This window comes from Pithys albifrons, chromosome 20 (genome assembly GCF_047495875.1).
Source record: "Pithys albifrons albifrons isolate INPA30051 chromosome 20, PitAlb_v1, whole genome shotgun sequence".
NCBI lineage: Eukaryota > Metazoa > Chordata > Aves > Passeriformes > Thamnophilidae > Pithys > Pithys albifrons.
Window position 1 is genome coordinate 10447899 of NC_092477.1, and position 12897 is coordinate 10460795.

Here is a 12897-nt window from a genome sequence, read left to right on the forward strand (position 1 = left end):
CAATTTAAACTCACAGGAAAAATTGAGGTTGCATTTTCTCCCTCATTTCATTGATGTAAAAATGACAGCTGTCATTTTGTTTCTTGATTAAACTGGCTTATTTTATGAAATGCAGCTTATGTGACATTCCCATTCTGGATCTAATGGTGGAAAACATCATGTTCATAAAAGGAAGGTCCCTGGGTGTGCAGGGAGTGCCCTTGCAGGGGTTATTGCTGTTGTACAGACATTGCCAACCCAGGAGTCATCTTGGATCCATTCTGGATCCAACAGTAGGGAAACCACTAAAAACTACTTTCATGGATTTTCCTACTTTCTCCCTAATCCTCCAACCTGTGTCTGAGGCAATTCCCACTTTTGTTTTCTACTGCAAAAAGAATTCCAAAGGTTATCAATGAGAATGTGTTGGAAACTCTTGGATGTTGAGTTATTCAGCATCAAATCCCAAGAGGAATTCTGGCCAGTGTCCAGCCAGCCTCTGTCTACCAGGGATGCAAGTTAGTTGAGCATTTGTCATGAGATCTTGTACTGGGCTCCAGGAATTAGGAATTTAATGAGGGGCTCTGACCAGTCTGAGCATCTTGTGACCTTCACACTTTGCTAACACATGGACTGGATTTTATCTGTTTTCCTCTCTGCAAAATTCAGCAGCTGCTTTTGCTGCTGAACTCCCTGAGGTGTTCTAATAATGCAAAGAATAATGGAAAAGTGGTTTGTGCTTCTCTGCTCAAGGGTGGTAAAGAGCAAAAATATAAATAACCAGGTAAAAAAGCACCAAGGACCCAAATGCTGCTCTCTTTCTTTTGGGGAAAACTTACTCTTGCAAGATGGCTTCAAGGGGGCCACTTGTCTCAGTAGGAGCTTCCTGGGCAGCAACTGTTCTCTGACAAATAAATCTCAGCTGCCAGAGCTGCTTGTTGGCTTCTAAAGCTCGACATGTGCACTAAACCCCAAATCCTCTTCTCTTTTCTTCTTTTATTAACAGGGTCATCCTGGCAAGGAAGGTCCTCCTGGAGAGAAGGGGAGTCAGGTAGGTGTCAACAAGACCCTCATAGCTGCTAAGAGGGAGGTCATGGATCTGCATGGAGACAGATCTCCATGAGGCTCTGGGAATGGCTGGGTGGGCAGGGGGATGTGGCAAGAAGCAAACATGGTTGCAATTTGAAAGCTGAGCCCAGATTTCATCTGGTTGGTTGGGTGCCTCTTCTGGTGCTTGGGCTGGTCTTTTCTCAGCTCCTCCCAGCTCTCCTGGCAATAAGGCCCTACAGCACAATGGAGAGAAACACTGTGAAGTAGAAGGGAAGCTGCCTCTTGACAGACACAAATAAATATCCCTCATGGCACAGGGAATACAGAAAATTGCTTTTTTTCAATTTTTATTATTTTCTGGTCTCTCTTTTTCTTCCCTTCCCCCTCCAAGTCCCTCTTTAACGATACATTTGAGGTTATTGCTGGAGGCAAGAGTCTGTCTGTCCAAGAGATTTACCATCTGCATTCCTGCTGCATCCCATTCAGTCAGAAGACATTACATTGGTCAAAAGCCTTTGATTAGAGCTCTGGCTTGATGGACATCTGAGCGTGCCGGGTGCTGCCAGAACACAACCCACAGCCATTTTTCCGGCTGGTGTCACACAAGGCTGAAAATTCCAACCTCTGCAGAACACAGGAAATCAATAAATGGCTGTGGTGGTGATCCCTGTGCTGGAAGACATCTAGAAAATGTCAGAGAGATGATTTTGGAGCAGCATTGGTGCTGCAGGGCCCTCCAGCCAATGTTCATGCGAGGTCTGGGGTGCTGGAGAGCGTTTCAGCTTCATCAGGCTGGAAAAATGGTTTGTCTCAGGCTGGGAGACGTGGAAGAATGTTTAGTGAGGAAGTTGGGTAAAATGAAAGCCAACTGGGCTCAGTAAAGAACCTGAAATATCTGCAGGTGTGAGACAGAGAGGGTGGGAAGGAGATTTTGCAGGGTGTGAGTCGGGCACCAGGTCCAGCACAGTTTGTGGTGTCCAAGGGGATCTGACGTTCTCAGTGCCAGAAAGGAGCTTTGGAGCATCTCCTCTCCCACATGGCTGAGGCCAAAGGACATCACCCCAAGGCTTGTGCCTCAAGCAGCAACCTCTCTCTTTGGTCATTGTCATCACATTACAAAAACCAGGATGGTTGGGCAGCGGGGACACAGCAGGACATTTTCCTCCTCTCTCAGAGAACTGGTTCTTTTCTTTAATCCAAAACACAAATTGTCAGCCTTATGTAGAAATCCCCTAAAAAGTTGTTGCTGTCCTGACTCCTCTCATGCTCCTTTTCCTGTTGTGTGGATCTTTGCCAACAGCTCAGCCCAGCACACCTGCTCGGGGTGTTGCTCCTGCAGTTCTCGAGGATATATTGGGCTATTTTCAGGTGGCCCCTGCCATTCCTATCCAGCCTGAAGCAGCCAGATGGTTGGGAAATTTGTTTTCCACACACTCTCCTTGCCAGTGCACCTTGGTGTTTCTTTTGACATGTTTTTCTTTTTGCATTTTCTTCACCTCAGGGTCCCCCAGGTCCTCAGGGCCCCATCGGTTATCCAGGACCACGTGGAGTCAAGGTAAGGAGATGCAGGAACAGTGTCCATGGCATTGCTTGTTCAGCTGGAGTTCTCCAGCTTGTGCTGGTGGGCACAGATGTCCTACAAGGGCACTTAAGGCCACCTCAGTCACCAACAGCATTAATTGCTTGTGTGAGTCTTGGTCCATCATCTTCTCCCATCCATGAAGATGACAAATTCCCTCCTCCCCAACAACCTCTCCTGGTGTTGTTTGGAACTTTGCAGAGATTCCTCTTGTAATTCCTGGTGAGCCTGGCTCACTCCCATTCCAATTGCTTCTGGTTTACAACCAAAGTAAAATCTCAGCCAGAATGTGAAGATTTTAACAAGGCTTGTTAATAAAACAAACCAGCTAATTGCTAAAACAAAGCAAGCTATTCCTGCTCCTGATCCAAAGCCTCGTTCAACAGAGTTTGCACATCTCAGCAATGAGCTTTTTCACTAGACTGAATCCCAGCTTTCCCTTGCTCCTGCTGCCTCCAGCCCTGCATGCTGATGACAAGGCAGTGGGTGCTTTTCCCCACTCAGCTCTGGCTGTTACACCCCTCAAGATGTACTAGTTCAGGTGCAGATGCATCCTGCATCCCAAAGGTCCAATGAATCTGCAGGGATCTGCACTAGCACATACAAACACAGCTTGGGGACTGACTAGAGGTGAAGTTAAACCCTCTTAAATCCTCTTAAACCACCCCCTTCTGCATTTTTTTCAATAGCACAAACCCATTTGCTGTTCTGCCTTCAAAATGTAAGTGGGATGTATTTAGCCAAAGCAAACTTCCATCTCATTTCTTGCAAGGTTGCAGATTGAGATGTAGTGGTCCATTAGGGAATGGTTTGCTGTTGTGTTTACCACCAGAATGGAACAGTTCCACGTTAGTGTGAGCTGCAGAAAGTGTGTCATGCACCACAGACAAGGTCTGCCTTCCTACAAGCAGAGTTCTAATAACTGCATGAGCCTCCAGCCTGGAAAAAAATCTTTGAGTTTGTAGCTAAAAATAACTTCCAGACCTTGCCTCACTTACCAGAACTCTGTTCTGCTGCACAGATCTTGATTGGGCTTCTAATTATACTTTTTCTTGACATGTTAAAGGGAAGCAGAATATTATTCCTCAAAAAAGCCATTTGCAAAAATGACCATGATTAACAGTGATTTTTGGTTTCTCCACTCTAAGCTGTACTGATACCATTGTAACATTTTGTTTTATCTCCTGCAAGGGAGCAGATGGAGTTCGTGGACTGAAAGGCACCAAAGGTGAAAAGGTGAGTTAAGCTGCACATTTAGGCTGAATTTCTGCAGCCTCTGAGCTATTTGCAGATGGGTCCCACAGGATGCTCCCTGGGATAATTTCTCCTGTACAAGGGGTTTCTTTTGGACAAGAATTGGAACTGAACACCCAAAGGACCTATAAACTCTTTGTTTTTGAAGTGGGTGCAGGCTGGGAACCTGCCAGGATGTTCTGCCACATCTTGACAAGGACCTGGCAGTGACTGAGCCCCTGTGCTCAGGTTTCAAGTTGTTCCTGGGGCAAGGTGTTACTGACAGCCCAGAATCCAGTGGGATCAGTGGGATCCAGTGCTGGGATCATTTCCTTCTGGCAGAGTCTGTCACTGGAGTGATTCAAGGGAGCTGAAAAGTTTGTGAGTGTCACAGCTGGGCAACTGTGCACGGGATGTGCAGCCTGGAACCCAAATCAGTAAGAGTCAACAGAGTCTGTCTCTGCATGTCTCAAAGATGCAGGTGGTTTCTCTCAGAAGAAGAGCAGGAGGTGGAGAAAAATCTTGCTCAGTCCCATAAACAGATCCATGTTCCTCCATTCCTGCCCCCCTGCAGATATTCAGCAGCAAATCCAGCTGTTTTAGCAAGGGAATCCTTGTAGGGACCTTCCAAACTTTAAAAGTCTTTCTGGGAACTGTGTCTTCATTGCCTATCAGAGATTAGCTGGAGGATGAGATACATTATTGATTGGAGCTCTGCAATTAAATCTTCTTGGCTGAAAGAAATACTGCCAGTGTCCTAGAGGTTGCCTCTGAGCCGGTGTAAAACATCCTCCATGAAAATAAAACCAGTTGTACTTCAGAAATAATTGGTTCCCAGCACTGCCAAGGTGCTGTTATTCACATCAGGGCAGATTTGTGATCTTGGCTGGCAGCCAGAATGGGAGGGAGGGAACACTTGTTGGGATCCCTTGGGACCAGTCACAGCCTGGCTGGGTTTCCATGCCCGTTTGTGCACATCAAAGACTTAGAAGAGCCAATGTGATGGGCAGAGTGGGGATCTCATCTTGTCCTCCCTGTGCAGAGAGGCTGGAGAAGGTTTTATCTTTTTTTTTTCCCCTCTTTTATACACCTTGTCTGATTTCTTTCCCCCTCTCCATTATTTAGGGTGAAGATGGTTTCCCTGGCTTCAAAGGTGATATGGGCATCAAAGGAGACCGGGTAAGAGTCTGTGACCAGTGTGAGCTTCTTGTGCTTTGCTTTCCAAGTCTGGGTGTTATTCAAATGCAGTTCAGGGAGAGCAGAAAGGTGGACTCCTCTCAGAGCCTCTCTGGCACAAAAGATCTCGAGGCAGGAATGCAGGGATTTCATGTTCACCTCAAGCACAGCAGTTGTGAAGCTCTGAATTTTCTAATCTCACCTTGAAGGTAAAATAAACCTGAGTGCTAACAGAGAGCCCTGTCTTGCTGTTTTGGCTGCAAGGAATCCTGTGTGATCCAGCTCTATGACTTACTCATTTTCAGCATCTCTTTTCCCCCATAATATTCGATCTAGGGCCTGGTAGGCATCTTTATTTGCTGTGCTTAACATGTTTCCATACCATCAGTGGGAGGTATAAAATTACCAGGAACACACTTTATTGGACCCAGAGCAGTGCTGTGGAGTGTTCTGTGAGACCTGATCTTCAGCAGCAGCACAGGATGCCTGGCCACAAGATGTTTCCAAGGAGCACACAGACCCTCAGAATCCCCAAATCCCTTTTGGATGCAGCCAATGCCTGGAGCACGTGGCTTTACAACACCTGTGTCCATCCTCTGTGTTCAGTCCTTGGGGACAGGGGACTGTCCTTGTCCCCTCACTGAGTGATGTAGTGCCTGGGGCTTGGTGTTCCCTGTGCTCTGAAACCCTCTCAGGGATGCAGAGAGCTCTGCCTTCATTCACTGCCATATTTAAAGGAAAAATTAATGTCTTGTGCGAAGGCTTGTAAAAGTAGACATCAAATCCTTCATTTCTCCTGAATATTTAAACAATCAAAAGGTTCCTCAGCCCCCTCTTCTTGCCAAGGACTGAAGTGACATCTCGAGGACGTGACTCCTGTCCTCACCAAACACAGGCACAAGCTCTTTCAAACAAAGCTCATTCTCCAGTTTCCACCATTGAGCTCTTTGTGTTCCATGATGAGCAGTGAAAGGACAAGGGGGACTCATGAGCCTCATGGATAAATCTGTCCACCAGATCCTGGTGAGTGAGGAGAAGGACGTCCCTGTTCCCAGTGCGGAGGCATCTCCTGTTACCCTGAGTGACAAAGTGACAACTGTTGTCCTTTGAGCTGGAGCTGGCAGTGTCACAATCCCTGTTAATAGCTCAGTCCTCTCCACTCTCAGATTTCCTAATGATTTTCAGCACAAAGCCTCCAGTCCTCTCTTTATTCTCCAGTTGCCTGGTCCAACCCTCAATTAAACACTTCCCAGGGTTTGCTTGAACATCAAACCACAATTTGGGAAGCAGGAGGAGGGTAAAGGGTGTGTTACAATCAGAGCTAATGAAGGCTCTTTCAGTGGAAAGATTCTGTGTGCAGATGCTGCAGGGAAAGCTGGATGTGTGAGAGGTGATGTCCAGGCTGTGGGAATGAAAATGTTGATAACACTCCACAATTTTGTCCCTGAGTCTCCTGATGAAGACCAAGAATTGTTTTAGCAGCTCCAGGGACTATCTGATGGCAGCTGTGAGGGTATTGCTGGCAGCAAACACAAAATCTGGGACTCTCCAGCCTCATCAATGCTTGTCTTGTGATTAACAGGGGGAAATTGGACCTCCTGGCCCCCGGGGTGAGGATGGTCCTGAGGGTCCCAAAGGTCGCTCTGGCCCTAATGGAGATCCGGGTCCTCTTGGTCCTGCTGGAGAGAAGGTGAGTCTCAAGGATGGAATTGCCCAGGGGTGTTTTACACTAAAACTCACTTTTCTTGGTTGTTTTACACTAAAACTCACTTTTTTGGGGTGTTTTGGGTGGGTGGTCAGAGCAATGTCCAGCATGGGGGGCACAGTTTGAGGGCAGAGGGATGAAAAGGAGCTGTCAGAGCTTTGGGTGAAGAGAGGCCTAAATTGTTCAACACAAAGGCCAGAGGAGACCCAAGGGAAGAGGGTTTAGTGCAGCAGCATGACTTGAGTGTGTTGGCACATTGGTCTCTTTGTGCTTGGACACAATGTCTTGAAAAGAGTTTAAAATGGAGTAAATGAAAGTATCACAGACTCCAGTTTAATTTCTAGATACATCCAATTAAAAAAAAATAGATATAAACCCCAACCATTCCCGTGAAGTCCTCAGCACATTCACAGTGCTCACCCTCCATCCACCCCCTGGGTGTCCCTCAGGGAGGGCAGAGGATGATCTCAGTGCCCCAAGAGCTTTATTCCACCCACATCTCATCTGCTCTGCTCTTGACCTCTCTTCACTTGGCATCTCCCCTTCCTGCTGGTGCAGATCTGAAGCTGCTCTCGAGGTCTCTTGCCCAGGATAACACACTTCTCTTTGTGTTCCAGGGCAAACTCGGCGTGCCAGGACTGCCTGGGTACCCGGGCAGGCAGGGCCCAAAGGTAACTGGGGCTGGGGGTTCTCTGGGAGCTGTGGGATGTCCTGGGGAGCCCAGGGCCACTGCCATGCTCTGACAGTGGAGCTGTGCAGAAGGCTCAGCCCCCCACTCATGGGATGATGTCCCTCCTTCCCACCCATGCAGATGAAAATATAGATGGGTAAAAATAGCTCCCAGCCTTTGGCTGGTGGAATTCAAGGGCTGGTTCTGCATGGCTTGAGTCTCCTAAAGTGGTGGGAAGAGATGGAGAGGGATGGGGTGTGCGGGACTGCTTTGGTGATGGATACAAACAGGCTCTGTGTGAGCTCTATCAGGCATAATAGTCCTTCTCTCTGTACTATATTTTGTGTCTTCCAAGATCTGTGCTAGTGTTATCTAATTAATTAAGGAGAATAACTAATGAATCAGGGCCTCCCTGAACTGAAAATAAAACTGCCATTTGCAGATTTGCAAACATCTTTTGTAGCTTATCTACACGCCCACCTTCATTTGGACTATTTTCAAGTCATTTTTTTAAATTAAAGCTCTGAATTTCACTACATAAACTAAGGCTACAGCCCAGTTTTTAAATGCCCTGGAGGCTTTGGGAACTTCTGTTTTTGTTAACTTTGTTTAAGAACCATACTTTATTATTCATATCCATTGCTTAGAAAGAAAACCACCCAGGCTTAGACATAATTATCTGCAAGAGGTTGTTTCTTCAGTTTTGTGGTTGTGGTGTTGATGGTTTATTTTTTTGATTTGCATTTTATATGTGGGGTAGAGGTTGGGTTTTTTGCACTTCTTCAACTAATTCATATTTTAAAAGCAGCAGCAGCTATTCTCCAGGCACTCACATCAGAAAGGAGCAAGCCAGGAGTTAAATTTTTATGTGTAACACAGTGACTTAGGAGCTAAAATCCAAATTCCTGCCTGTTCCCTGGGCACCCGCCACAACCATGATCTTGGGTCTTTGCAGTGACTGCTAATGAGGCGTGGACCTCCTTCTTGGTGTTGTTATTTCTGGATGAAATTTCATTTCTGAGGTCATTTCAGGTCTGTCTGTGCTTCTGTTGTTATTAGGGTTTAAGAGAAGAGGGCTGGGAGCTGTAGATGTTGGCAGGTGCCCACTGGGGTCATCCCAGGCCTGGTGTGAATGGACAGAGCTGTCCCTTTGGGTGTCTTGAACCTCTTTCTCTTTGCTCTTCCCCCAAAGGGCTCAATCGGCTTCCCAGGATTCCCAGGAGCCAACGGAGAGAAGGGCACACGGGTAAGAGCTGCTTTGTCTCCTGTTTTGTTGCTTTGTTTCTCTCCAGAGCTCCTGGGGCAGGACATGGGGATCCCTCCACTGCTCTGGTGGCTTTTGCCCAAAGAGTCTCATCCCAGGATGAGGTTCCCAGCACAGGACCAGTGAGAGGCTCCCAAGGCCGGCTCTTGGGAGAGGAGGATGCTGGTGATGGCACAGTCAGCTCTGCAGCTTTTCAATTAAACCCTGGAAATATCCCCCTCAAGATATTTTAAGAGACTTCTCTGAACCTGAATCCTTCCTGCGCTGTCAGATTTTGCTCAGGGCACAAAGAGCTTTTTAATTAACAGTAATTATTAGAGATGGGAGAATCTGCACAGAAGCAGCCAGAACCATCTTGAACCTAACTTGAAATTCTAAATGCATAGCTGAAAACTCATACAAATTCCTCCTTTTAATAAGCTCTTCAAAATTCATAGACACCCTTAAAATATGGGGGCTCCATCCCCCAGACTTGTCTCTACCTCTCACCCCACCTCCACAGACTTTGCTCTGAATAGGGATTGTCTAAATATACAGATTTATTTTTTATCTTGTGAAAAACAGGCTTGAATTAAGGGATTCAGAGTACAAACAAAGTCATTTTCTGCACCAGCTCTGGTCACAGTGACAAGAAGGGGGAGTGAGGATAGCAAGTGGAATTAGTTTCCTTTTTACTCTCATTTAAATACAAATGACTTCTAACAGACGGGTTTGAGAAGAGCCCAGAAAATATAAATCACTTTGCACTGCATTAATATCATGCCACTGAAATTTGGTTTATATCCACCCCACCTTTTTTTTTTATTCCACTGAGTAATTTCATTTCATTCTGAGCTCCAAATGCACATCCTCATCCCTCCCTCTGCTCCGGCCAGGCAGGAGGAGGGAGGTCATGAATAAGGGAGCTGCCACCACAGCCTTGAATTCACTGTAGCCCTGTAATTACCACCCATCTTATCAAATATACAGCAATAAAATCCTTGGGCTGGGGTTTTGGGTGGTGTAAAACAGCAGGGAGGGGATGTGCTGCTTTGCATCCCTGAGCATCCACATCCCTCTGCATCCATCAGCTGGTTTTATTCTGGTGGGATGGAGAACCAGAGCTGGGATGGGAAACCTTTCTGGTACCAGGAGCTGATGGTTTGTGAGATTTGAACACACCCCAAGGATTGGGCTGCTTGAATTTTGGGATTATCCAGCCTTGAAAGGGGTTAAGGAGGGAACAGGCATGAGGGAAAAGGGCCCAACTTCAGAACCAAGCAATGAGAAGACAAAAGGCAAAAAAAGAGAACAGTTTGCTCACTTCTAAGTGAGCTTTGTACCCTTAAAGGTTGTAATGAGGACACTTAGTTACACCCCTTGGCCACACATTTCTTCAGGAATTAAAAAGGGCTTTCTTACATTTCATATATGGGTTTATTTTATGGTAATTCTGTTTTTTAAAATATTTTTCTCTTCAGTTTGTGTTTGGACCATTTCTCCCATTTTACAACCAATCCAGCAGCTTTCACTTGTTTTATTATTTGTGTACTTGTATGTTGGTGGAGAGAGAAGATTTTCCTGGACAAATCTTTCCTTTAGCAAAAGGAGCCCAGCTTGAAATTTTTTTAACAACAAAAATACTGATTTTCAGTAACAGTTTTGATATCTACAATTTTTTTTCTCCCAAGTATCCCATTTGAAAGAAGAGAAAAGCAATTATATACAGAATTACAGGCTGAGCTGGGATCACAGTGCTCCAATCCAAATGGAGACCATCTTAATTTAAGCCTCATTGAGTCAGACTTGATAAATCCCCCTCTGTTTTTCCTAAGACTACTAAATCTGCTGGTTTTCTAAGTATGTTCACATAGAGGCAAGAAAGAGAATTTCTAACATTTGCTTCTCCAGTGCGTTGTGGAATAACCCAATTTGCAGCTAAAACAACCCCAAATCATTTGTTTGTCTTTTCTTTAACACAGTGTTACAATTACACTGTTCAACGTGGTTTATGTGTCCAAAAGAATGTGAATCACACATTTCTCTTACAAAATGGAAATAAGCTTTGCAGCTTTTTATTTCAGCAATAGAAATAGTCTTCCCAACTCCTTAAAAAATTTAAAAAAAGGTGAAAATCCAAGGCAGAAGAGCAATACCAGCAGACCCTGCACAAACCAGAACAGGCAGCTGAAGTTTGTGTTGCAGTTCTCAACCTCCCCAGACCTGAAACCTCAACTTCTGGCTGTTCAGTTGCACAAAAAGAGCTGGAAAAATTAAAAATGGGAAGGGAAAAAAAGGATGAAGATGATTAGAGGGATGGAGCTCCTCTCCTTTGAGGAAAGGCTGAGGCTGGGGGTTGGTCTCTTCTCCCAGGCACTCAGCAATAGGACAAGGGGTCACGATGGGCTCAAGCTCTGCCAGCGGAAATTGAAGCTGGAGATCAGAAAAAAATTCTTTACAGAGAGAGTGCTCAGGCCTTGGAATGGGCTGCCCAGAGAGGGGGTGGATTCCCCATCCCTGGAGGTTTTTAAGCGCAGACTGGCCGTGGGACTGAGTGCCATGATCTGGTAAAGGGACTGGAGTTGGACCAAGGGTTGGACTCGATGATCTCGGAGGTCTTTTCCAACCAATCCATTCTATGATTCTATTCTATTCTATGAATTGGGTTTGTTCAGCCTGGAGAAGAGAAGCTGAGGGATGAACTGATTGAGGCCTTCCAGTACCTCAAGGGACCCAACAAGAAAGATGGAGAGAGATTATTTACAAGGGCCTGGAGGGACAGGACAACCAGGAATGGCTTCAAACTGCCAGAGGGCAGGGTTAGATGGGATACTGGGAGGAAACTCTTCCCTGTGAGGGTGGGCAGGCCCTGGCACAGGTTGCCCAGAGAAGCTGTGGCTGGCCCATCCCTGGAATTGTCCCAGGCCAGGTCACGCAGGGCTTGGAGCAACCTGGGATAGGGGAAGGTGTCCCTGCCCATGGCAGGAGGTGGAATGAGATGATCTTTAAAGTCCCTTTCAACCCAAACCATTCTGTGATTCTATGTTTGGTCTTTCTGAAGAATTATAACCCATTAAAAACCCCAGCAGTTGTGGTGAGCAGCTGCTCATCGCCCTGCCTGTCCTCAGCTCCAGGTGAGCTCTGGGGAACTCGCTGGGATATTTTCAAAACCAGATCATAAAATCAATAGTTAGACATGAATAAGTGATCTTATTTTTAGAGCTAATCGTGCCCTGCCATTAGCAGGGGGTAATAGATCTCCCTGCTCTCCGGGGCTGACAGAGCCTGAGGGGTTGTGGAGGCACCCAAATCCAACCATTTATTTGTGTGCCTAGAAAATAATCTGAATTTAGATGCCTTGATGTCAGAATCCCTGTTTGAAAAATATAGGTCTGTGTGCATTTACAGTGCTATATAAATTCTTTGCAACAGTACATGGGGTTGAAATGCATGATTAATGACAGCAATGAGAAGGGGGAAATTTGCTTAAAAATAGAATTGAGGAAGAAGGAGAGGAGTGTGGGGGCTACCTGGGGGGAGGCAGCACACACTCCTCTCCACCTGCTCCAAATTTAGCCTCCCAGAGCTAAAAGAAAAACCAGCTGGAGTACTTTAAAGTGATTTTTGTAATTAATTTTAAAAAAGTATGCCAGCAGGGTTTATTAAATGGAGCCACAGAGCAAGGAGGATTCAGCAGGACTAATTTTAGTAGCTCGAAGAAAGTTGATTGTAAAGTTTCCCAGCTCCTGCTTTATGTTCATCTGGTTAATGAGCACCAGACATGAGAAGGCAGGATAGGGAGATGATGGATTTGGGGCAGAAAATGGCAAGTGATATTTTAAGAATTCAGTGTTCCTTACACAGGAATCAAGGCTTCCTCAGCCTTCCCTTAACAGGTGATTGATACGATTAATGTGCTTCGGGTCCAAAGGAGGAAAGTTAAACCTCTCAGAACTTTTTTTTGGCAACTTGACACCGGCCCAAATAGTGTTTTCAGGCCATTAGTTTTCTTTGAGGCACGGGGTAATGGAGCTTAATGTAGTGCCAGATTTAGGCCCCTCTGTCTTTTCTCTGTCAGGATTAATCACGGGCTCCCATCCCGGGGAGCTGAGTGCATCTGTCACATCGCATGAGCCTCCTGCTCTGCTCTGCACAACAGAGGCTGCAATCACTTGTTTAGCACAAAGTTTGCAGAGAACTAAGAAAGATTTGTAAATATGTAGGGCAGCTTAATTGGCTTGTGTGGCATAAAATAACTGCTC

The 12897-nt window shown here is 45.9% G+C and overlaps 1 protein-coding gene across 2 annotated transcripts in view; it reads left to right on the forward strand.

Annotated features, from left to right (window-relative positions):
• Positions 1–12897, forward strand: part of COL5A1 (collagen type V alpha 1 chain) — a 145901-nt gene that overhangs the window by 101075 nt on the left and 31929 nt on the right. For both annotated transcript variants that reach the window (XM_071574160.1, XM_071574161.1), the window contains exons 26-32: positions 986–1030; positions 2531–2584; positions 3800–3844; positions 4967–5020; positions 6600–6707; positions 7340–7393; positions 8585–8638. In XM_071574160.1, coding sequence (XP_071430261.1) covers positions 986–1030; positions 2531–2584; positions 3800–3844; positions 4967–5020; positions 6600–6707; positions 7340–7393; positions 8585–8638 — 414 coding nt within the window. The remainder of the gene's footprint in view (positions 1–985; positions 1031–2530; positions 2585–3799; positions 3845–4966; positions 5021–6599; positions 6708–7339; positions 7394–8584; positions 8639–12897) is intronic.